Here is a 25,881-nt window from a genome sequence, read left to right on the forward strand (position 1 = left end):
GGGAAGGGGGCTGAGGGGACAAGCACTCCAACTCTGGCATCCAAACTCCTTATGCCTCTATAACAACAGCAGCATGGAAGTTTATTCCTGCCTCGGTCTCCATGACCTCATGCATGTGCACAGCATGCTTAGGAACAGGGTAGGGGCTACAAGAAAGGCATTTGCCGTGGAGGTGGCTACGATGGGAGGAAAGCTGGCTGGGGAACCTGGATTCCAATGCTAGCTCTTCCACCCACGGCCTCCAGTGCCTCTCTGCCCTTCTTCCAGTTCTGTGGCTATTTTAAGGACTTTCTTGCCTCGGGGCCTTTGCACATGCTGTTCTCGCATGTCCAGAATGCTCCTTCCCAATCCCTTTTCTCTTAGGCCCCTCATCCCTCAAGCCCCAGTTCAAGTCTTTTTCTCAGGGAAGCCTCTCTGACCCTCGGCCTGTGTGAAGTGCTGTTATCTCGAGGTTTTTCAGGATAACGGGACTGCCTTTTGATTGCACTGATTGCACAGGCAATTTGTTAATTACATGAGTGATTATTTAAACATATGTCTCCCCCACTACACTGTGAGCTACAGGATGGCAAGGATGGTGTTTTTCTTGCTCCTGTCTGTATCCTGAGCACCTGGCAAAGGCCCCAGCATGTTGTAGATACGCAATAACAGTGTGTTAAAGGAAGGAAGGAGGCAGAGAGGCAGGGAAGAAGAGAGGGAAATAAGGAGGGAGAATGGCAATAAAATGTGGAGGGAAGGAATTTGAGAATTGGGTTTGGATGGTCCCTAGCTGTGTGACTTCAGGCAAGTTACTTAGGCTCTCTGAGCTTTGGATTCCACAGCTGTCAAAGGGGATACTAACAGGACCTGGAGCACAGGGTTATGCTGCGGGTTAAGGGAGATAACACATGTGCCCACCACATAGAAAACCCTCATAAACGCTAGTTGAGTCTGAGTCAAGCTAACGCCCAGGTCTCCCAGCCGACACTCCCCGTCTCCTTTCCATCCACAGGTTATCCACGTCCCTCAGGGGGCAAGGGTCTGGCCTCCGCACGCCGGCAGTGCCCAGTTGTGGGTGGAGAGTGTTCACACACCTGCACTTGGAGCAAGACACAGGCTGGAGCCCAGCCGGACAGGGAGACGGGAGCCCCCACTGCCCTCCCCACCTGGCACAAGCTCCAGGCCCGTCCACAGGAGATGGTCCTCACAACCCACTGGCAGGAAAGCATCCAGCCCCGGGCAGTCCCTGAGAACTGGCCCCTCCCCAGAGTGGATGGCCCCTGACAAGGGGGCCTTTCCCTTCTGGAAGGAGTGCCCTGGGGGAGACTGTAGAGTGGAAATTCCTTTACAAGGCTGTGCAGAAGGTGGAGGGGCCAGGAGGAAGGTGGGGGCCGCGGCCTGCTTCTCCACGTCTGCTCTGGGCCCAGCTGGGGCAGAGCGCCTGGAGTCCCGGGGCAGCCCCGAGAGGGAGGGTCGGCACCCCAAAGTCAGGCCAAGACCCAGTGCTGCGTGGGCTCCCCACGCCTCCAGAGCGAGTGCTGAATTGAAGCTCGTCCCCGAGGCGAGTGGCAGCTTGGGAGCACTAGCCTCTAATTCCTGGTGACAGTGGCCAAGCGTGGACTCTCTCTGGACCTCTTTTTCCAGGTGGAGAAGCCGCCTGCCTGCCTCTCCTGCCTGTGTGGTGTGAGGGCCTAGGGGCATGCTTTGTACACAGCCAGCAAGTGACTGTGGGGGTAGCCACTTCCCCATCCCTGTTGGCCCCCTTTGCTGGGTGGTGCTTGGCTGTGGCCCATGAGGGCCAGGCCGACCCCCCACCACTCGAGGGAAGGCAGGAAAGCTGGGGTCTTACCATCTCCCCTTTGGGTCCGGGGTGGCCCTAGAAGAAGAAGAGCATGAGTGCCAGGTGCCTTGTGTGCAACCCAGAAGCCCCCTGCCCTGCCCTCCGTGACTCCCCCCTCCATCGCCAATTGCTCATTTTACACATTTCTTTCTTTTCCCACACGTTCATTCGCTCACTCGCTCATCCACCCAGTTGTTGACCTACTGACCAGGCATGGTCATTTGCCTGTGGCCCTTTGCTGGGTCTTATTTAGCAGCTGCTGGCCCTTCGAGAAGAGAGGCAGGAGGATGGTTTCTCTGGACCCCAATCCCTGCCCCCTCTACATGCTTGGGCAGCTTCGAGGGACGCTAGGTCCTGTGAGATGAATGGACATGATGGCCACAGCCCCCTGGCTGTGCCTAGCTCTGGTCTGCAGTGGGGCAGTGACCAGGCGGGCTGCCGGGCCCTCCTCTGAGAGGATGCTGGCTGCTCAGGGGAGAGGTGAGTGGCTGGGGCAGGCTTGGCACCCACTGCCTTCACTTGTGGGGGGCATCTCTGAGGGCATTGGAGGGGTCGAGCTCTCCCCCAGCTCACTCCTTCCTAGGGGTGGGGAGAGGTCTCTTTTCCCCCAGAAACATTTGTGTCTGGGGCAAGTCAAAAGGATTGAAATGAACAAAGAGAGGAGCTACAGATGAGGAAGCAACTCCAAGTGGCCTTGGGTGTGTGTGGGGTCTCCACCAGGATGGAGACCCCAGCAGAAGTGGAGACAGAGGGGGCAGCCTGGTGGGGCTGGGAGCCAGGGTGTGAAGGAGCATCCAGGCTCCTGGAGAATTAATGGGCTGATCTCCACCCCTCCTCTCTCTCTGCTGCCTCCTTGCCTCACTCCCTGCCCCAGGCCCCTCCAGGAGTGCCCCAGGATCACCAAATTCTAGGGACGCCTCTTGCTCCGGATGCTGGGAGCTCAGCTTGGCGGCCAGGGACTTGTGCCCAGGGGAGGCCCACTGGGGTCAGGGGCAACTCATGCTAAGGGCCCCTCTCCTTCCCACTGGCCACAACTTTCCACCCCAGGAACATTCATTCCATCTGAAGCTTCTTCCAAGGAGTCAGGGTCTTGCAGAAGGACTGAGAGACCCCAGCTTAGTGACCTGGACCAAGTGAGGGAGAGGACCCCACAGCCCGAGAGGGTCCACTTACCGGTTTGCCGTCTAGCCCAATGGGACCCTGAAAGCAGAAAGAGGCCAGATGTAAAGACTGAGCGTCACAGGTCTCCTGCCAAAGAGGCAGCCTAGGGCAGTGGTTAGGACTTCAACAGGTTAGGGTTCAGGTCTGCTGGACCACTGCTGGTTATGTGACCATGGGTAAGCCTAAGCCTCAGTTTTCCATCCTAGAATGGAGAGGAGAATAATAGAACCTTCTGCACAGGGTCCTTGTGAGGAGTGAGTGGAATGCTGTCTGCCAGGTGCCTGGCAAGAGGGAGAACCTGATGGGGCAGTCACCACTGCTATCCCAGACCCTCTCTTTCCCTGAGTGGACAGTGGACAGTGTGCTCCTAGAAAGCCAGGGCCTGGCCAGCACCAAGCCCTGTGGAAAAGGGGAACTAGCTGCTCCTCTGCCCTCCCTCTTAGAACCTGTCTTGGTGCCCTTAGGCAGGGGTCAAAGGATGTCCAGACGGCCACCTCACTGCCCCCTCCTTGGGGGATCTGCTCTCAAAGCCAGGTGGCAGGTTGCTTCCCTGTGGTCATCATCTGTTCCACATTCCAGTGTCCTGCTGGGTTCACCAGCCTGTGGTTTCCCTCGCCTGTTCCTGCCCCACCGCCCCTTTATCTCCATATTTATTTCCCTATCCTCTCTTGCACTATGAGCCAAGTGCCCAGCTACTCTCCTTGGTTGTTCTCCATGGAAGGCTGCGGGAGAGGGTCCTTAATGATGGGGGCTTGGAAGGGCACGAGCAGCTTGAGGGCTTGCCCTGCATGAAGTTTCACCCAGCCAGGCCCAGGAGTCACCGGGGACCCAGTGAACTTCAACCTCCCCACTTACCGGAAATCCAGGAAAACCTCGAGTGCCTGGCTGACCCTGAAAAGAATGGAGAGGAGTGAGGCTGGGTGAGGAGAGGATGAAGCTAATCCTTAGGCCCCTGGTTCACCTTTGCTCCCAGAGGGCCCGTAAGTTCCCTCCCTTTTTCTGTGATCATCAGAGAGAGACACTCACCACGGTGAGCTGGCTGGGAAGGAGGATGGAGAAAGATGGAAGCAGAACATAGGAAATCTCCTCCAAGGACTGGCAGTGGGGAAGGGACAAGCAGGCGGCCAGACTCCTTTGGGTCTTCCTGGGACATGGCCCCTGAGAGCTCCTCACTGCCTGGACGACCTGAGCCTCGGCATGTACACGGGCAGATGGAGAGTGAGGACGGTGGGGACTTGGCCCACAGCACACTGAACGCAGGAACTGCGGTCCTCTAAGGCCCTTTTATTTACACAGGAATTGCTCACAGCCACTTATCTAAGGATGGTTTGGATATCAGAACTTGACCTTCAGAATGTGTGTTTTCAGGCCAGAATAGGTCAACTTGCTCACTTGCCTCTACCCTGGCCAGCAGGCCTCTCCTATAGCCTTTGGATCTCCCAAGCTTTGTGGGATGCAGGTCAATTCATGCCCATTTTCCTGGAGGTGCAGAGTGCAACATGGATACGTATTCACATTGGAGACTAGAAGCAGGTTCATCGGTCATAGCCCAGTGGTTTACGGTCAAGATTCAGGACAAAAGAGATGTGGCGAGGTTACAAGAAGCATGAGGCTGTGCAGACCCAGGGCTGGGGAGGGCTAAGCAGTAAGGCAAGGATAATGGAGAGCTAAGAAACCTGAGTCCTGTCACTTCCTTTCTCAAGAAACAGCCAGGGTTCTCTTCTACTCACACATCATTCAAGGTCATCCTGAACCTCATCCCGATCCACCGTGTTCGCTCCTTTCCTGCCCCACCTTCCCAGCTACCCTGCTCAGCACACTAGCTCACTGGCTTTGCCCTGGACCACCACATCTCTCACACGCTTTGCTCTCAGCTTGCAGTCTTCCCTTGACTGAGATGGCCACAGTCTCTTCCCAAGCTTGCGCTTTTGAGTCTGGCTGCCTCCACCAACGACAACTGTGCGACTCTGTACAAGGTGTCTAGCCTCTCTGTGCCTCAGTTTCCTCACCTATAGGATAGAGATAACAGTATAACCTCATATCATAGAGCCATTAAATTACATTCAATTATAGAGATCTTCCTCAGCTTATGATGGGGTTACATCTCTACACACCCATCGTAAATTGAAAATATCCTAAGTCGAAAATGCATTTAATACACCTAAACTACTAGACGTTTAGCCTAGCCTAGCCTACAGTAAATGTGCTCAGACACTTCTATTATCCCACAGTTGTGCAAAATCTCTAACACAAACCTTATTTTATAATAAAGTGTCAAATATCTCACATAATTTATTGCATACTGCGCTGAAAGGAAAACAGGATGGTTGTAAGTGTATCCATTGTTTCTCTCATGATGCGTGGCTGACTGGGAGCTGTGGCTCGCTGCCACTCCCCAGCATCACGGAGTGGATCGTACTGCATATCCCTAGCCCTGGAAAAGACCAAAATTCAAAATTCAAAGTACGGTTTCTAGTGAAAGCGTATCACTTTTGCACCACCGTAAAGTCAAAAAATCATAAGTCAAACCATTGTAAGTCTGGGACGATCTGTATATGAAAAGACTTCTGAAATAGTATCTGCCATCATCGGATGTTTGTTGGATTAAATGGAACCTAGGAGTGCCAGCATAAAGCAAGGTTGCTTTTGAGCCCAATACGTCTTAGGATCAGTGGAGGTTTGTCCTTGCCAAGCAGCAGTTTCAGAATCAGATCCTATCAAGAGGAAGATTTCTCTGGATCCATCTGCTGTGAACTTTAAACATTTCCAGCCTGCTTGGGTCTTCCTTGAAGCTATGGACATGCATGCCCAGAGGCCTCTGCTCAGGAGACATGGTTAGGGGACAAGGCTGGGTGCGATGGGGATACTGCCATCAGGGTGGGTGCACGGGTCAGGCGGGGAGCGAGCTGGAGTATCTGCAGGCTCAGGATGGGCTTGAGGCAGCTGTCCAAAACGCCTGAGGGAGGAGGTGCCACTCACATATCAGAAGAGCCCCGGGCTTCTCCCCTCTCAAGGATAAGTGATGCTAAGAATAGCACTAAGGAGAAAACCCGGAAACTGTGCAGTGTAACCTCTGAAACCTCCCAGCGTAAACTTTCAACTACTCTGAATGCCGAGAGGCTTGAGGAAAAGGTTAGGAGGAGAGGATTCCAAGGAACATCTTCAAGTCCCACTCTGGATGATGTTTACACGGTAGGGATAATCACATGTTTGCTAATTACAGAGCCTGCCCTGGAAGCAGGATGCATCTCTCCAACTCAGAGCCAAATCCAGGGCGAACCAAGGCTTTTTCAGGGATCTTGGGAGGAATGTTGTCATTGACCAAATGGAAACTGGAACTCTACTTCCTGGGGAGGTTGGGCCTGGGTAAGGCACTCGGAGAGGCTGGGAACTGGCTTTTAATTTCCAGCTCTTCAATTACACGCTGCAGTTGGACACCTCTTCCAGTGTGTACTGGCGGGTCCTACTTACTTGTGAACTGCCCGTTCGTATTCATTACCAATAACTTCTACTAGGTTATTTGTCTTTGTCCTATCGATTTGAATAAAGCTCTTTGTCAAGAACAGTAATTCTCTGACAGTCGTGTGTGTTGCAAATATTCTTTCCAATTTGACATTTGTCTTTTTTATGGTATATTTTCTGCCATGTGGAAGTTTCATATTTATGTCGACAAACTTATCAATCTTTTCCTATGGCTTCTGGGTTTTATGTCATGTTTCAAAGGGCCTTCGCCAATTCAGAATTATAAATGTTTGTTGATGCTTTGTCCTTGTATTTTATAGTTTCGTGTTTTCAATCTGAGTATTTTATTCTTTTGAAATTTATTCTGATATAATAAGTGGGGTAGAGATTCAGCTTTTTTATTAAAGCTTTTTTTTTGGTTTATCTTTTTCTAAATGGCTTGTCGGTTGTCCCAGCCTCGTTTCCTGAATTGATTTTTCTCTTCGTACTGTGAAATGAAGCCTTTATCATGGACCAAATTCCCAGATGCATTTGGCTTTATTTCTGGTCTCCCCACTCTGTTCTATTTGTTGTTTTAATTGCTCTGTTTTTATCATACACTTTGATATCTAGGAGAACAATTAGTTCCCTCCTCCATCCCCCTTACTCTATTTTTCAGAATTTTCCTGACATTCTCACAAGCTTATTTTTTTCCAAATGAAATTGAATATTGTTTTGTTGGACTGTCAATCCCATAAAAACTCACTGCAATTAGAATCATATTAATATTACGGATTATAGATTTATTTGTAGATTAATTTATGGATCAATATTATGTCCTTCTATACAAGAACAAGGGAAATAAGTTTTGCATCACTTCTGAACTCTCCTCCCTAATTCAAGGCCAGGCAGGAGAGAGAGCCAAGTGGATCCCCGCTGTTTTGAAGTGTACTCCTAACTCTATCCTCCCCACCTTCCTCCTACCTGCAACCTGTATGGGGTATAGCAACAGACAGAAAGAAGGTTCTGGTTGGAAAGAGTGCACCAGGAAGTCTCCTTCCCTCCTATCTGACCCCTGAAAGAGTAGGTTAGTCGTGTGTCTGCCCAGAGCCTCCCTCGTTTTACCTCTCCCACTCCAAGCCAGCGCTGCCCATCTTTCAAACAAGACTCTGTGCTGGCAGGTGTTTAACCACTGGCTGGGGTGAGGGAGAGCGGCAGAGGAGAGTCCTGCTCTGTACAGCATTTGCCAGTTTCTGTGGCGTAAATACTCCCACCACGGCTGATTGCAAGCTGCCAACGTGACGTCACTGAACAGAGTTGGGAGTGGTGTCTACGACCTGCTCTTGTGAGCCAGCGTGAGCCAGCTCCAGCACACCACACGAAGTGACCTCCAGCAGCAAATGGAGGGCCAAACGCCTCCCCCTGCATGTCACCGGGACATCTCAAATTCATCACGTTCAGACTAAACTCATTTGCCATGGCAAAATCTGCTTCTCCCTCTGGTGAAGGCACCACCACGCGCTTCGTTACTCAAGTCAGAAATGTGGGGTCAACTTGCCCTCCTCCTTCTCCCTTAATCCCCATTTTTATCATCACTAACTCCTGCCAATTCCACCTCCAAAATAGCTCAAAGGTCCAGCCCTCCCCCCAGCCCCACTGACTGTGCTCCACTCCAGGCCCCGATCACTGCAGCTGTCACCCAGCCAGCCCCCACCTGCAGCCTCCTCTAAACATGCTCTACGCCAAGCAGGGAGATCAGGAGATCTTCCATTTAAACTGTGAATCTGATCATGTTCCTTCCCAGCTGAACACAGCCCCAGGGCTCCCCACTGCCCTCAGGATGAAGTCCAGACCCCTGAATGTCGTATCCAGGTCCTTCGTGATCTGGTCCTTGTTCACCTTGCCAGCTTCACCTCTCAACCGTCTTTGCCCCTGCTTTGCTCTGGAAAGAACTTTCCCCATGTCTCCAATAGTGTATAGGAACCTTTCCTGCCTCGGAGTCGCAGTGCTCGTCCCCAGCCTCGTTACCTGGGTAACCTCTGCTCTGCCTTGATCACAGTTTAGTTCTCTCTTCCTCTGGAAGCCTTCCCTGCCTGCCCCCACCCCAAGTCAAGTGCCTCCTCTGTGTCCTCACAGCTCCCTAACCGTCCCTGGCTGAGCACGGCCTGTCTGTCTGTATTGTAATCACTATGGGATTGCTGGTCTCTCTGCAAAGGGGCAAGCAGACTGTGGTAAGCTTTCCATTGTCTACCCATCATCTAGCATGCAGTGGGTGCCTAACAAATATTAATGGGCTGAATAAACAAAGAAACACTCAACAGGTGTGTAGACCTGGTATGGAGTGTCTCCTTGTGAACGACGGCTGGAAGTTCAGATAGCTCCTCCGGGCCCCTAAAGGGAAGCTGGGGGGCTCAGGGAGGGAATGAGCTCCCTCTCAGATGGGGGCATTTCCTAGCTTGGCAGATGACCTTCTCAGTGCCTGCTGTTCCAGCCAGGTCTTCGAGGTCCCAGCCTACCATCTGTTTAACAGGGCACCTACTCCAGCACCTTCTTGCATCAGAATGTGAACCATCCTTCCCCACAGTGCCTGGGTGATTCTCCCTTTGCCCAAACTATTTATGAAGCTCCAAGAGAGGAGGCAGGTGGCCCCTGAGAGCGGCAAGGCTGGTTCTCATTAGCGGCATTTATTCTGGACCCTTCCTGGCTGAGTGGAAAGCCACATGTTCTCCATCATCCCCGGCCACAGAGGGCTTGCCCACTTGACTTCTACCCCTTAATGACAAACAGCCCCTTTGTCTTCCTCCATCCCCTGCTCTCCAGCTCGGGTGGCTTCTCGGAAGGAGCTGAGGCAGTTTCCCTGGTGTCTGGTGAGGACTCAGCAGGGATGGCCCCTGTCATCTGGGTGACAGTCACCCACACAGGCCAAAGTCAGAGGACACTGGGCTTAGTCAAGCCTCCTGGTGCCATAAAACCTCTCATAGCACCAACATGGCACCCAGAGAGAGAATTTTTTTTCTCCTTAAGGTAAATGTCCTTTTTAAACAGTAGATCTTAAAACATGGAAGGGGGTATTGGGGAAAGAATGCTGGCTTTGGAATGGGGCCGACCTGGCCCAGCCTCAGCTCCAGCACCGACAAGCTGGGTGGGCACAGGCGAGTTATGACACACTCAGTGTCCTTCTCTGTGCAATGGGCTGGCGGGGCCGCCTCGCAGCTTTGTCGGGAGGACTGAAGGAGACCGGTGCATACATGGGCTTTCAGCACAGGACATAGGATGTGATAGCTCCCTAGGAGACGGAAGTTATCACTGCTACCTGGACAGAAGGTACTTTTCACCACTGGCATCGGATCCAGTGCGGGAGGTCTGTTCTCGATTAGACTTATGCACACTGGGCGGAAGCCAGGGGGAGCTGAGGCCGACTCTGCCTGGAGCACGTTCTCCCCAAGCGGGGCCTTCTCAACAACTTTCAGGCAGTCCGTTGACACGCTGCTGCTGAAAGATGCTGCTAAAAGGGTGCTAGAGGACCAGCGTGACTGATACAATCGAACCTCTGGGGTCAGACGGGAAGGCAGGCAGAGATGGTGGCCCAAGGGTAGGACCTGTATTCCGTGTTACTCCCCTGTCCTCCTAACAGGGCCACCCCAGGCTCAGGCCTTGCCCTTAGAACCTGTGGACTGTCTTTCTCTGTGACCTTCCCATCTCCGAGTCACCCCCTGGCCGGGCGCCATCGTCATCAGGAATACCTGGGCTCAGGGCATCCATGCTGTGGATCCCTCAACAGACAAGGAGGCTTACAGCCCATCGGGGCAGTGGCCACGTGAGCCCAGAAGCACAGAGGGGGGTAACCCCGCGGCCTGGTGGTCTGCTCCAGCAGCAGGGTTTAGAGCGCAGACTGAGCCCCATGGCCCGGGCTGTGTGATCAAATCCCAGCATGGCCACACTCTACTGTATGACCTTGGGCAAGTCACTCAACCTCTCTCTGCCTCACTTTTCTCATCCATAGAATGGAGGTGCTAATAGTACCTCCCTGTGGGGTTCCTGTGAGGATTAAGTGAGTTACCACGTATGCTCCCCCTCTGACCTTCCACAGTCTCCCAGCAGCCCCGACTGTCTCCACCTCTCAGCTCCCAGCTCTCACCACAGCCCCTCCTGGCTGCCTGGATCAGCGGGACCCCTCCCTCGGATATAACTTAGCCATTAGCTCTCTGACCCTCTCCCTAGACTGTGGGTAGGAGAGACCCCTGCTTCCCGCTGGCTCTCTCCGATGAAGGCAGGGGAATGGGCAGGCTGGACTTCATCCATCCACTGGGCTAGCCTCAGACTCCCAGAGACTAGCCCTCCACTCCCCTCACCGGCTTACTGTGCATGGCAGGTCAGGAAAAGCATATAGCAGAGCGTGGAGACAGCAGCCTGTTGCTGTGATGGAAGCTCTGGGTGCCAGGGGTCCTGGGTGCTAATTGTGCCCCAGCCTCTATGTGGCATGGCCTGCAAACCCCTTCCCCTCTCTGGGCCTCAGTTTCCCCTTCCAAGAGGGCTGTGCTAGACCATCGCTGAGGTCCTTTCCACTTTGACTTTTTGGTGATTTTGTTGAAGCTCCGTGGTTCGGGCATTCTGAGAAAAACAGCTGGTCTTCCTTCCCATAATCACAATATCTTCCCGAATCATCGCCCACGTCCCCCTTTTGGTCCCTAAGGGAGCATATTGGAGGGGAAGCCTCTATGATTTTCCCAAGCCCCTGCCACTGAGGGGAGGGTACCGAGACACAGGGCTCGGCTGAGCACGAAGAGGAGCGTTTGAGGTTGAGCAGTGGGTAGGGCCTCTGCCGAGACCAGGAGGGGGTGCCTGGGTCAGGGAATCTGGACTCTGGGTATCTGCTCCATGGCTCCGGAAACAAGGCTCATCCCCTGGAAAGCTGGAGCAGCCCCTCTGGAGAGGAGCGAGCATTTTCTCCCCTCTGCCTGTAAGCAGCAGGGCCGCCTCACAGCTGCTGTACTTTGGTGGCAAGAGGGTAGCCCTGTGGACGCTCCTGAGAGGCTGTAATTTAGGTGTATTTAGTCAGGCCCCCCCTTTTTTTTTTTGAGGAAGATTAGCCCTGAGCTAACATCTGTTGCCAATCCTCCTCTTTTTTGCTGAGGAAGATTGGTCCTGGGCTAACATCTGTGCCCATCCTCCTCTACTTTATATGGGATGCCACCACTGCATGGCTTCATAAGCGGTACCTAAGTCCGTGCCCGGGATCCGAACCCATGAACCCCGGGCTGCTGCAGCGGAGTGTGCGAACTTAACCGCTATGCCACGAGGCCGTCCCCTACGCCACTTTTTTAACATCAGCAGCAGCTGAGGTGGGCTGGCCCATCACATCACATGCAGTGGCTGCCACCCTCAAGGCACAGCCAGGAGTAGTGCTCCCTCCACCCCCACGCCCTTTGCATTAACTTACTCATCCCCCCACCCTGAAGAAGAGCAAAAACCACTTACAGGGGGGCCGCGGGGACCGATGATGGACATGCCGGCATCTCCTGGGGCCCCCTGTGGGAGAGAAAGAGAGAGGAGAGGGCAAGGGAGCGAGGGGCAGGGGCAGGAGGGGCGGGGGAGAGTAAAAGGAGGAGCTGGCAGGTGGGGAAGGAGGAGCAGGCGAGGGCAGGGGGCCCAGCCAGAGGCCCGGAGGACAAAGGGGGGCCAGAAGATGCGGAGGAAGATAAGGGTATCAGAGGAGAGGAGACACGAAGGGGATGAATGGAGCATTTGGGAAGGAGTGAGAAGGGCGGCAGGGAAGAAGGAGGAATGAAGAGAGGAGATGTGAGTGAGAGCGTAAGGTGTGGGGACCAGGGAAAGAAGGTGGTGGGACCCCAGGCCAGGGAGCAGGGAGAAAAGGATTCAGGGCAGTGATAGGCAAGAGGGCGGCAAAGGGAGGGTGGGAGGGAGGGAGGCAGGGGACACTCAGCTCAGCCACGGCTGCTCAGCTCCAGAGGCCTCCCCTGTGGCCCTGCTCAGGTTGCTCCCCAAACTGCCCCAGCCCCACCCAAGTTTCTAAACCCCTGAGGTCTTCTCCCACCTCCAGCCCCAAGTACCCATGTGGCTGCACACCCTACAATGGCTGAAGAGGGCTGCCCCGTGGGTGGAGTTGCTGAAGACAGAGGATGGGGACAAGGCACACACTGGCTGTGTGGGCCCAGCAGCCCTGAGCCTGAAGGCTGGAGCTGCCTCGAACTTCCTAGTCGAGAGGGACTTCCTAGGTTCGAGAGCGACACCGAGGGGTTAAGTCTGAGGCAGAATTTTCAGCCTTGAGAGGATGGTGGATGCTGCTGGGCTGGGAGCTCAAAGTGCTGTCCAAGGGTGGCCGAGCTGCCTAGATAATCCTTGTGTGTGTGTGTGTGTGTGTGTGTGTGTGTGTGTGTGTGTGTGTTGGGGGCTGGGGAGGGGGGACAGAAGGAGGAGGAGGGGTGTATGGAACACAGATGAGGGTAAGAGGTGATGCTCTGGCAGAAGGACCGAGACTGTGCCCTGCTGGGAGGAGGACAGGATGCTACTTCCCATTGGGAATCCACCCTCTGGGCAGAGGAAACTCCCAGGGCCTCACTTCCAGGTCTTTCTCTGCCAGGCAAGTCAGGGAACCTCTCTGAGCCCACATACCTCCTCCGTGAACAGGGATGCAGAGAGCTGCTCTGCTGCCCTTACATTTGTAAAAATGTCGTGCTCACACACAGGTGACGAGTGATTTTCGATTCGTAACTGTTGATGCCATTGCAATTACACAGTAATTTTTGTACAAGGCAGTGTTGTGTGGTGGCTAAGAGCCAGAATGCTTAGGTTTGAAGCCCAGCTCTGCTCCCTCCCAGCTGTGTGACCTTGGGCTACTGAACTTCCCTCCGCCTCAGTTTCTTTATTTGTCATGCAGGAATAGTAGCAGCTGTTCATAGGGTGGATGTGAAAAGTTCATGAGATGAGGCGCTCAAGTGCTTAGCAGAAAGCCTGGTGTATGAAGTGGCTGGCGAGTGTTGGTGATTGTCCGTATACAGTGACGTGTCCTGCCTTGCCCCCCGGGCCATTCAGCCCCCTGTGAGGGGGGACCGACAGTCTTTGCTCCATTTGGAGGACAGCAGACATGGCGGATAGGGGCCCCAGCCTTGGACTCAGACACACCAGGGATCATCTCCAGCTCTGTGACTCTCTGCTGTGTGACTTTGGGTATGTGACCTTGCCTCTCTGTGCTTCAGTTCCTGCTCATGTAGATGGGACTATTAAAGGTTCGCTGGAAGGGTTGTGTTGGTGTTAATTGGGAGAACAGAGGCAAAACAATTAAACTGCACCTGACACAGTTTGTGCTTAATACGTGGTAGCTGCTATTATTATCGTTGTCATTGTTACTATTTTGGAGTCAGGGAGACTCTACTGCAGAAATACACACTGCAACGTACAGGAAGGGAAGCACAGAGCTCGGCATCAGGAGGTCTGGCTTCTAGTCCCTACTCATCACTATTGCTGTGGGACCTTGGGCAAGCCCCACCCCCTCTCTGGGCCTCAGTTTCCTCATCTGTAAAGTGAGCTGGTTAGATATGTTGCTCTGTGTAATCTCTAGGAACCCACCAGGGCTGATGTTCCAGGGGCTCTATCTACAACGCTGGAGTCTCTCTGGGCATTTCCCTGGGGGACTGTCTCTGGGGCAGCATAAAGAGAGTCTCTAAGTCTGAGGGCTGAGGAGGGGCTAGAACCAGCTACACAAAACAGCGATGGGTGCTCTCCTTGCCCTGGGAAGGGTGACTGCCTAAGGCTAGGAATCAGTGACGAGGCCATGTGCAGCCTCAGCAGGCAGGGGAGACCCACTCAGCCAGGGACCTCAGCCCAGGAATCCAAGACTCCTGCCCGATGGTGTGGAAGCTGTTAGGAAACTGGCTGTGAGAGGCTGCAGGAGTAGAGCAGGCCCGGCTGGCACGCGGTACTGGGGCCTGCGTGCCGGAGGAGGGCTGAGATGGGGACCTCTGAAAGGACCTCCAGGAATCTGTGGGCTGGGAGCGAGGCTGGGGCAGAAGGGCAGAGGGGAAAGCGGGGACTCACCTTCTCGCCTGGTTGGCCCTTTACGCCCTGGGACAGCCACATGCAACACAGGGTGCAGGGAAGAGAGAGAGAGGGAGAGAAAAGAGAGAGAGAATGAGGGAGGCACACACACAAGAATCCATGTTCATGGCACAACGACCAAACCAAGGAAATCACCGTGAAATAAGAAACCGAACAAAACACAGATGCTGGCACGTGACAGCTCCATGTCCAACAGGCACAGCACGTGGACGGCTATTGTCTCACCCTGTGGTCCGGCCCCAGCTGGCCCTTCCACATAACTGACAGAGAAACAGCGTCAGGGGCCTTAAGAGGCCCTCTCGAAGTGTGTGTGTGTGTGTGTGTGTGTGTGTGTGTGTGTGTGTGTGTGAGTGAGTGAAAGAGAGAGAGAGAGAGACAGACAGACAGACAGACAGACAGAGAAGGAGAACCCACCCAGGTCAGAAAATCTGCCTGAGGAGCCATGGCCTCAGCTGGTGGGGTCATTTGAGGTGCGGGTGGGCATGGAGGAGACTTTCCCAAGGACTGTGTTGTGGGGTGGGATCTAGTTGGTTTGAAGGGCCAGCTGAGCACCAAGCACAAAGCTTTGCCAAGCTAGACACGCCAGGAGTCGTGAGGGCTGGCCAGGCAAGATGGTGGGAAGGGCGTGGAAGAACATGGGAAGACAGATGGTAGGACCCACACATCTGGGAGGATGGAGGATGGGTCCCTGTAACCATAGGGTGGAGAGCCCCAATCCACCCTAATCCATAGAAGCCAGTGGCGCCACCTTTGGTGAACCATGGGAACAAGTCAGGCATTTCACATCCACTGGCCACCCCAGTCCTTATCAGGTGGCTCATGCCAGGACTCCTACTGGGCAGCCAAATGGGTCCACTGTCACATTTAAAATAGCACAAGCAGCATGGAAGCCCCAAAGTGGCTTGAAAAATAGCCTGGGTAGAGGAAATGGGGAGACCTCCTGTCGCACTCCCTCCTGCCCCCACCACTGTGGGTCAGAACTAGGCTCAGATGGACACTTCCTGGGGGGACATGTCCACAGGACCCAAGAAGGAAGGCAGGAGGGGGAGGCCTGGAGGGGCTGCTTTGCCTTTTGCAGCCTTCCCTACAGGCTGGCAGCTGCGCTCAGGGTAGAGACTCCTGAAGCTTCCTGTTAGGAGCAAGGACTTTGGGGTCTGACAGTCAGCTTGGGTACAAAACCCAACTCCACCCCAATCCTGGGCAAACTGAGTCTCAACATGCTCATCAATAAAATGAGGTCTTGGAAGGCCATGGTGGAGAACGTGCCTGGCTCAGGCCCACCCACTGCGAGCCCCTGAGAAAGGCTGTGAAGTCGATTCCCTGCTCCACACGGGAAGGACCCAGTGACAGCCTGGGGGACTCAGGGTTTGGAGCTAGAGAAGTGAAGCAGAGAGACAGAGTCAGGCAGGAATCCCACAGCGCTTTGGTCTGGGAAGTGGTGAGAGAGCCTCCCGTGGGGTGGGCCAGGACTCCCAGCCTCCATGTCTTGACAGACAGCTCTTGGGTGGGCTCTGGGGAGCTCAAAGCTCTGTGACATGGAACACTTGTCCTGAACCTCTGAAATGTCCCAGGTCCTAGGCCTAGGCACTGTGGCTTCACCCTAAGGACCAGACCCTCCTTAGAGCTGATGCCAATGGAGGAGACAGAGAGTAGCACTGTCAGGGTCAAGAGCACAGGTCTGGAGTCAGGCTGCCTGGATTCAAGTCCCTGATCAGCCACTTCCTCGCCATGTGACCTTGGGAAAGACACTTAACATCCAAGCCTCAGTTTTCTCATCTGAGAAATGGGTGTGGAAGTTGTGCCAACCGCATGCAGTTCTTGTGAGGACCGAATGAGCTACTGTGTGCAAGGTCTTAGCACAGAGCCCAGCACGCAGTTAGCGCTCTCGAGTGTTAGCTCTGATTTGATGCCTTTTCTCTGAGCACCACACCAGGCAAGCAAACTCACACAAGGATGCCACATCCAGGCCGAAGGCCAACCCAGCCAGAAGGTGAGGTTATGAGGCAAAGCACGTGAGTGACATGGAAGGATGGCATGGCGGTAGTCAGGGGGCACCGGGGAGCCAGGGTGGAGATAGAGGCTGACGGCTGGTGCGGAGTTAGGGGTCAGATGGGGAGAGTAGCTCAGGCCTCGTCCTAGACTAGGCTGGGGAGTAAGGCTGGCCTGTGGCCACCATGGCCTCAGGCTGCCACCAGGTGCCTGTGCTGCCCTTTCTAGCCCCTCAGAGGCCACCAGCCACCAGGAAGGACCCTGGCCTGGGACCTCAAGGCCTAGGGCCGGCCTTCCCATTTCTGAGGTACCCTCTCGCTGTCATACCTTCTCGTTCGCCTTTCGCCATCTTAATTTTTCAGCGGGAAATGTTCAATATTTCAACTCCCAGCCCCCTGGTGAGGATTTAGAGGCACTGCCTGGAAGCATGCCCATCTAAGCTGGCTCCACCGCAGTTTCCGTGGAGCATTTTGAGGTTGCGTTTCTCGCCATCTTTCACTGCCCTTGCTGGGGGATAGCGGCAGGAGCAGCTATAAATCTGAGGGTGTGCTGCTGGCCTGGCGGGGGCGTGGAGTGGGTGGGAGTCCTCTCGATGTCGCAAGGGGCTCGGGCCTCACCCTGTCACCCAGTAGGTGATCAGCAAAGGGCTTTATTCATGCAACTTCTTGGATTTTTCCTTTGCCTTAGCAGCTCTCTGGAGAGTAAAGCCATACTGCTGGATCTGAAGGACTGGAATAAACTTCCTCCCTTCTCCTCGCCTGTCCCTCTCTGAAGCAGACTTGGGTGAGGGTAGGGAGAGGTCTGACCCCCTCCTCGGGGCTGGAGTGGGCAACACCTTGCCATGGTTTGGAGGATAGGTCAGCATGGAGAAGCAAGCAATGGCCACCTGAGCAGCTACAAATGCACCAACTCACCACACGTCCAGGCATCCCGATGGCACCTTTGTCCCCCTGATGAAGGAGGCAGAAACAATTAGATGTGGCTGAGCCAGGCCAGCATGTGAAGGGCCTCATGTGCTAGCTGGGCACCTGAGACTTGGTTTGCACAGGCAGTTGGAACAATGCCCAGTTGTCGTGTGGGTGGACTTGCCCATTCAGCGATCCCTATTGCTATCCACACTCAGCAATGGAGCTGTGGAAAGAGCACTACCATAGGGGCCTTGTCCCCAGCCTGGGCCTCAGTTTCCCTATGTGTTTCATAAGGGGTCCAAGGCCCTTCCTCCCTTAGACTGCTGTTGTCACAATCCATTCCAGCTATGGAGGATGTGCCGAATCCTCGTCACGCTCAACTTCAAGGCACAGCAGGGTGAGTGGCAGCTCCCATGTGACAGACAGATGGGTGAATCACTTACCTAGGTCTGCCTTGCCAGAGTGGGGAGCAGGGCCCACACTCCCCGGCTCCTCCCCGGGCCCTATGTCTGAGAGGGCTATGGACAGAGTCCTTCTCCACGCTCCCTCCTCGCGTCCACCCCCAGCACCCACAGGAAGGACCATGAGCCATGTGGATTCAGCCGCATCACGAGTTTCAGCTGCTCAGGGGGAACTGCTTTGTTTTGTAGCCAGGGGTTACATCTTCTCACTCTGGAAATCTGCTTATTAAGTTTTGTTCCTCCTCCTTTTGGTAGAAAATATTTTTTTGCAATCATATGTGTGCAGACAGCATAAAATCTGGGGTGGGGCCTGGGGTTTGCTAGGAACCTGGGAGGACAGAAAGCAATGGGGGCTGAAAATCAGATGGTGTTTGTCCTGGCCTGCTGGGCAGGAGAGAGCTGGGTTTGTGGTCTCCCCTGAAGGGTGTGGGCATTTCTGGGGTGATTCCATATCTGTTGGCCCCGCTGAAGCAAAACGCCTTGAGGGACAATTAGCATCCCAAGATGTATGTGGACGTGCCAGAGAACAGCAATCAGCTCTGGAATTAGGCTCTTGTTACATGTACATTGTCAAGACCGACGGTGACTGTAGCAACACCTTTGTGAAAGAGTGGCAGGGTAACAGCATTGGCTATAAGCATCGATCTGTGTCCTTAACCTCCCTGAGCATCCGCATCTCTCTCACGGGGCTGCTGGGAGGATGCCACGAGACGATGCTTCTGGAAAGCTTACTCCCAGCACCTGGCACCTGGTGAGTGCTGTGTACATGGCGTCTATGGGTAGTAAGCCCAGCACGGCCACGAGCAAGTGAATTTTATAAGCATGTTGGTACTTTACACTCTTTGCATTTTATAATAAGGGGCCAGTATCAGCAAATCATTTTGTGGGTCACTTCCAGGTGCCTGCACACGGAAGCATGAGCAGGACCATGAGCCATGGATCAGTGGTCTACCCTTCCTGCTGAGGACACTAGGCCTGCTGGACATCGGCTGTGACATCCCCATGGGCCACTCACTCTTGGGCTTTTGAATGATATTGCAGGTTGGGTGTTTTGGTTTCTTTTCGTTTCTTTTTTAAAACTAATGTTCTTTGCAGTCCTGGCCATCAAATGCTCGGGTTAGGGACGGGCATGGAATGGCCAGGGACTGGAAACTATGTGCAGCAGCTCCTGCTCTGTGAATTGCCCCCAAATGCTTTTTAAAGGTGGACGTTATCAGAAAAAAACAAAGTCTTCCCACATTCCCCCATCATCTGATTTTTCACCTCCTTGGATTTCAGGGGACCTATCCACCCGTCCTCCTTCACTCTGGGGCTCGCACTTATTGGGAGTTTCCATTTTCAAGGCCAAACATTCTCCCACATGCATTTCAATAAGAAAGTCATTGTCGGACATGAATTCCAGAAGCTGTTGGATTAGTCAAGAGGTTATAGTATAATTCATGTCCTAAAGAGGAGTAATTAGGATAAGAGGGATGCACAGAAGGGTCTAGAATCCAATGGATGTGGCCTTTGGTGCGGGGAGAGAGGGTAGCCTGGTGCCATCCCCACCTCGACCCCCTGGCTGGCTTCAGCATCTTGCCTGGGTCCTTACCCATCCGAGGGCCAATGGGATCCAGTACTCAATGCATCTCTGCCCCAGGCCACACTCCACAGAGCAATGTCTTTGAAGACTTTAAAGATGGTTCTCAAACGTTAAGCATGGACCACAGGAAACAGCAGTATGGAATGGTGTGTGATAACATGGGCCTCCAACAGGTCTACACTGAAGCTTGGACAATCTGGCTAGGTATTTTACCTCTCCAAGTCTGAGTTTCCTCATCTATAAAATGTGCATAATAATATCCACTTCACTGAGTTGTTGAACCAACCGGACGCATGAAGAGTGATTAGCACAGTGCGTTGGCATGCATTAAGGTCTCAATAAGAGATGGCTATTGGTATTATTTCTACGTTTGTCCCAAAGTCCCCATGGTTACTTGGCACAGCCTCTCTAGCATTCAGAAATGCTAACTGGGGGGAAAACAAAGTTTTTGAGTCTACTCTTACTAGAGGGCATAGGACGAAGTGGGGGCAGTGGTCTTAATCTAGGCTGGTGTGCAGAAGGATAGCTAGAAAGCCAGTGGGCTGCTTCCCCTTCCTGCCCAGACTGACCACAGGGCCATCAGTCTGGAAGTCGGGTCCAGCATTGGAGGGGCCTGCCTGGGGCCCCGGGAGGAGCACCAAGGAGCTGCACCCTCAGCTATAGTCAGTGATGCTGGAGAGAGGCCTCTCACCCAGATACACCTGCAGGAAAGCAGCCATCCAACCTGGCCAGGCCTTGGGTTGGGAAAGAGCTCGTGAGAGAGATGCGAAGGAAGGAAGAAACGAAAGCTACGTACCGGGAGGCCAGGTCTTCCAGCGGGCCCCTGAAATAAAGGGGGAAAGAGTAAAGTTTACGAAGGCCAGGGTATCGTAATATCTGACGCATCCACACTCCCAAGCAGCTGTGTGACCTTAGAGTCACGTGTGCTCTACGAGCCTCTGTTGTTTTATGAACAAAATGAAGGGAGGGCCTTGATCACTAGGCTTCCTTTCAGTTCTAGCTTCATTCATTCACTCATTCACTCATTCAGAAAAGCAGTGAGTGGGGGGTCCCCTCCATGCCAGGCCCAGGGTAGGTGCAGGGAACAGAAAGATGGGAATGTCCCCTCCCGTGTCTCTGTCCTTCATGACTGAAGGATCATTAGGGCTGTGGCCTCAGCAGCATGTCCCCTCTCTCTGAGCCTTTCTGCCTCACTCCGTGCAATATTCTGTTCACCACTTGTGTGCTGGCCCTGACCTGGGAAAGGGCCTGAGGGGGTCAGGGCCTGGTCTTCCCTGTCCTGCCACACAGGAGAAGCCTGATGCCTGCTCTGATGAAGGAGGTCTGCCACGGGATGCTTCTGCTGGACCTGCCACATCTGAGCTGTTGGAACATGACCTTGAAGCAGGGGGTGGTAGAAGGTGGGGGCACCCCCGGGCATCTTCCCCTCTGTTGGGATGGTGAGGGGGCAGTAGGACTTCCTTCCTTTGATGCTTCCAACCAGCTTCAGATCATCCTCTCCATGATGAGTGAGTGCTGGGCATGAGGCAGGATGCTGGACCACATCCTATGTGGGGCCCTGTGCGGCTCCAGGAACCTGTCCTCACCGACCACAGTGATGTCTTTCTCAAACCCTTCATTCATAACCCTAGTACCCCCGGCTAGCACATAGACTAAAGACTCCATATAACGGATCTGAAATCCCACTGAGAAGAGGAAAACATTCAACAAAATGTACTATTAGTACTAATAATTATCATCATTGCAACATAGATAAGGCTCAGGAAACAAGCAAATTCTGAGAATTTTAGCTTTGTCTTTTTAGCTCTGACCCCCAACGTCCAAATGGATCTGATACAAGAGGATGGCTGAGAAACTGCTCTGAGAGCTGCCTCCTGGGGCGCCACGGAGCACCTGCAGAGGGGGAGGAAACACCTGGAGGGAGCTTCCAGAGCCGAGCCCCAACCCCGGCCTGGCTGGGGCATGGGGTCCAGGAGGGAGGAGGGTCTTGGTGAGGGAGACAGGAGGATTTGGTTAAGAGCACGGGCTCTGGAGTCAGCCCGCCTGGGCTCAAATCTCGGCTCTGCCACTTACTAGTTGGTGACTTGAAGCAAGTTGCTTGGCCTCGCTGTATCTCAGTTTCCTCATCTTGTAAATGAGAGAACAATATCTATCTCTTAGGATTAAATGAGATAATGTATGTACAGCACTTAGCACAGGGGCTGGCATACAGCAAGTACTAAATAAATGCTAGCTATTATGATTATTAGAAGAGACGAGGACTGGCGGGGCAGGTGCGTGGAGCTGGCCTCGGTCTCTCCCTCCAGACTCTGCTCTCGGGTGTGGTTTCTCTCCTTCCAGACACCCTGCTCTCCCCATAACCCAGGGCAGAGCCAGGGTAGGGCTCAGGGTGTTCACAGGGAGACAGGCCAACCTCGGCAGGGCTGCTGAGGCAAACGCAGGCAGCCCCAGGAATAAGTCACCCCTCTGTCCCTGGTTCCTGAGGCCGCCCCTGAGGTGGCAGTCCAGCAACTCCCGCCCGGAGAACCAAGCTCAGGCCCAGTCAGGGGGTCCTTGGGGAACGCTGGGTAACAGCCCTCATGGCACAGGGCCCGTCCCCATCTCGTGACTCTGCTCGATTTTGCCCCCACAGCACTACAATGTGAGCTCCCGTTGTGTTCACGGATGCGTCCCCAGTGCCTTGAGGAGCGCTGAGCTCTTAGTAGGTCCTCAGTGCCTACTTGTGAATGAATGACCCTGAGGGCGGATGCCAGGACCTGGGAACTCGGCCTCCCTCTTTCCCAGGCCCCGCAAAGACAGCTAGGCACCGAGTATCCCCCTTAAACCAGAGTGTTAGCGCTGAGCCAACGCCCTCTTCCTGTCACTTCTACACTGCCTGGCCTTGATGCCACAGGGAGAGGACCAAGAAGTGGGGCAGCCGCCTCCCTCCTGTCCCAGGGGAGGGGCAGGCCTGCCCAGGGTTTTCAACCTCACACAGTGGGTCTACCCCGAATAGGGCCAGAGGGGACAGTTTACCTCCTGCTCCTGTGTACTGGCCCCAAACCATCCGCACAGGGTGGAACTTCCCTCCAGCCTCAGTACCAGGAAAAGCTGCACTTCTCCCAAACGCCAGGGGCATGCCTACCTTCCTAGGGCCTTACTCTTGCAACATCTCTGCTTTCCTCTTTGCTCTGACCACCAGGAAGCTAGAAGCCAGGTCCGTGGCTCATCTGCACAGGATGTTGCGGTGTTGTCAGTTCTGGATTCCCCTTGTTTTCCTACCTCTGCTCTCTACCCCCTCCATTGTCCCCTTAGCTAGTTTGTAAATCACCCCACAATGTTTTTTTGGAATAAGGTGGGGTAGAATTAAATGAAATAATAAATTAATTAGTGAAAATTATTCACCAAATAATAATTTCCTCCTTAAAATTAAAGGCTTGTCAGAATCTTGGGGATCATCTAGGGAAGTCTTCTGTTTTCGGGATTTAAATGAGTTAACATATTCTAAATAGAAAAAAATATACACATACACATATATATGTATGTATACATATATAACATAATTATATATATACTCCTCACAACACCTGGGTGAGGCAGATACTATTATTATCCCCATTTTACAGATGAGGAAACTGAGGCACAGACCTAGAAAGTCACACAGCTAGAAGTGGCAGAACCAGGATTCGGACCCATGTGGTCTGGCTCCAGAGCCCATGCTTGTAATCACTATATTACACTGCCTCCATAAAAACCCAGCGGTACCTAACCCCTAAGTGTTAGCTAGCATTTCAGCAAGGATCACATCCAACCTGGCCGCTGGACATCATAATTTCCCTGTATTCCACCAGACAAAGAGACATCCCTCCTTCCCTTGGTCATCTGTTTCAGTGTCACGGTTCCCATAATTAAGAAACTCTCTCTTAAATCTCATGCAGGGATGGCTAACAGCTTGGGAGTGAACTCCAATGTATTGGTAGAGACTGAGTAAAGCATTACGTTAAGAAGCCTCCTAATTGATTAGCAATGTCTGCCATGGGCATGAGGGGTAGGGCAGTGGCGGCCACAAATCTTATACCATTTAAATGATTCCCGCTGCTTCTTAAATCCACCCTCCCTGGTCATGTTCTCTAGGCACTGGCCGTCCTTGTGCCCATAGGAACCTGGGTCTTCCAAGTGGAGTGCCGAGCCGCCCCAGATGGGGCCCTGGAGATGCACCCGGAGGGCAGCAGACAAGCATTGCAACCAGCTGCCATCTCCCTATCCCTCGCCTCTGGCCAAGGACTTTCTTCCTTTGCAGGAAGCAGAGAGAACAGGGCCAGGAAGTGATTCCCACCCTGGCCAGCTGTCCATTTCCTCCTCATCATGCCTTGTGATTTCAGCCAGAGTTGGATGAAGATTCAGGGCTCTTCTGTGTCAGGCTTAGAATGTGGGAAAGCTCCCTGGCTCCTCCCCTCACTCCACCGTTTGGATGGTGGGCCTGCAGGGAGACTCATACCCATCCCCCCTCATTTGCTCCTGCACTGTAGAGCCCCCAGCACCCTCGCTGGCTGGGAGCAGTCCTGCGGGGAGGCAGGCAGAAGCTCTGAGAACACCACTTTCCTGGGGAGGGCAGGCACTCAAGTCAGGCAGGAACCCGGAGCAGATGCTGCCGGGTTAGCCCAGCAGCCTGGCTGTAGGTTTGAGGTGTATGGGGGGGTCTCAGCAGGGGAGGTGACGACTCCTTTTGGCTTTGTCAAAAAAGAAGGAGGAAAGTAGCCCATTTCCAGCAGGTGGTCTGTCAAAGTTTCCTGTGGCGGAGTTTATTTTGGAAGATTGATGACAGGAATTGAGATCTGACATCCGAAACATGCCATGATAAATCATCCGTCCTCCTCTCAGGCAATGACACGATTTTCCTCTCTCTGTAACTTAGCAGTCAGGGAGCGGGGCAGGACTCGTCGGCATGGGTTCAATGGACCTTTCAGGACACAGATGGAATAGTCAAGAATGGTCTTATTGCAAATTGGGCCGGCGGCTCTCGGCTCTCGCAGGTACAGATCAAGAGGAAAGCGACTATGGAAATGACTTCTCCGAGGGAGGGATGACGATAGGGCTGCTTTCAGTAACCTTGAGAAAGATCTGATGCGGAGGGCTCGGCCCTTTCAACTCCAATCCCCCGCTCCCCTGGCGACCTCTGGGTCTTTTGTTGAGATATCAAATGCTGTCCTCAAAGAAGACACGCTCCTGTTCCCTGGATCCATTACTTCAGAGGGACAGTCTCCTTGGGCTCTTCTCAGGTTCTCTGGAAATGACTCGGCTCCGCCGCCCCACCCCGGACGGTAGGGCGATGCCAGGGAAGGAGGCTTTCATGCTGCCTGTAATTTGTGTTGTCTCCCAGTTTAACCTGCTCACATTTCTCTCTCACAAAAACACCACCACCGCCAAGAACCACCTGCCCAAAGTGAATCAGCCAGAACGGAGCTGCCCACACAGCAGCGTGGACATCACGTCCTCAGGAGCAGTCCACACTGGGAGCCGCTCACTGACCTGTTCACTGAATGGCAGGAGACCTCTCAAGGACCAGAACTGACTAGACATTATCTCTTTCTTCTTTCTAATACCTGGTGCTTCTTTGACTCCAGTTGCTTCTTTGGGGGACAAAGGAGCTGGGCTAACAATGGGGCAAGCCAGCCTTTCAGATTGAAATTGGGACCTGCTTTGCCCTGGGAGTAGCCATTGTCTGGCCCTGGAAGGTTGCGGAGGTGGGTGGAAAGCAAAATGGCAGCCTCCTTCTTCATGTCAACATTCTGGAGACACCCCACGGACTTCTGCGGAGGATGTAGGGGCTCCCCTGGAAGACAGCGGGGCCAGCTGTCAGTCCCCCCACCCGGGGCCCAGTTACCAGCAGGGAGCAAGGCCTTTTAGAAGTGGGAGACCAGGCTGCGGCTGGAGTTACTTACAGGAGGTCCTGAAAGAGAGAGAGAGAAAATGCCAGGGTCAGTAAGGACGAGGGGGGCTGCCTTAGAAGCAGCATCCAAGAATTCTTCGGCTGAGGGGTTTCCATCTGTCTTCGAGGTTTGTATTTTCCTGGCCCACTTTCACCAATATAATCTCTTCCCCATTTATTTCATCTCCATATTTTCATTGTTGGATGAGAAATCCAGAGGTCTGGGCCCCAGGCGCAGCCCGGCTGCGGCCCTAACTTCCCTGACAGTCCCTTCCACGCCTCAGCGTCCTGCCCCACAAAATGGGCTCCTCGGGACGCGCCCAGCTCGTGTACACGGTTGCTTTGCAGAACGGGGGGAGGTGGGCCCGGAGGCATGTGGTGAAAGGTGGAAAGTGGAAGAGAACCTAGAGAGATTGTGATGATGAGCGCGCTCACCATCCTCTCCACGCTTCCACGCGACGCAGCGGAAAGCAGGCAGGAAGCAGTGGGGCCGGAACGAGGTTTCTCGCTGGGTTCCTGGCCCGAGGGCTGTGGGC

At 53.8% G+C, this 25,881-nt stretch overlaps 1 protein-coding gene across 1 annotated transcript in view; it reads right to left on the reverse strand.

Annotated features, from left to right (window-relative positions):
• The window catches only part of COL13A1 (collagen type XIII alpha 1 chain), an 88,401-nt gene extending 63,038 nt beyond the window's left edge, over window positions 1-25,363 (reverse strand). The window contains exons 1-8 of the mRNA XM_058543287.1: window positions 25,359-25,363; window positions 20,234-20,260; window positions 17,401-17,436; window positions 14,477-14,503; window positions 11,900-11,950; window positions 3,836-3,871; window positions 2,993-3,019; window positions 1,829-1,855 (exon numbers count right to left, since the gene is read on the reverse strand). Coding sequence (XP_058399270.1) covers window positions 1,829-1,855; window positions 2,993-3,019; window positions 3,836-3,871; window positions 11,900-11,950; window positions 14,477-14,503; window positions 17,401-17,415 — 183 coding nt within the window. The 5' untranslated portion in view covers window positions 17,416-17,436; window positions 20,234-20,260; window positions 25,359-25,363. The remainder of the gene's footprint in view (window positions 1-1,828; window positions 1,856-2,992; window positions 3,020-3,835; window positions 3,872-11,899; window positions 11,951-14,476; window positions 14,504-17,400; window positions 17,437-20,233; window positions 20,261-25,358) is intronic.
• Between the last annotated feature and the right edge of the window lie 518 nt (window positions 25,364-25,881).

The sequence above is a fragment of the Diceros bicornis genome, chromosome 6, assembly GCF_020826845.1.
Source record: "Diceros bicornis minor isolate mBicDic1 chromosome 6, mDicBic1.mat.cur, whole genome shotgun sequence".
Lineage (NCBI taxonomy): Eukaryota > Metazoa > Chordata > Mammalia > Perissodactyla > Rhinocerotidae > Diceros > Diceros bicornis.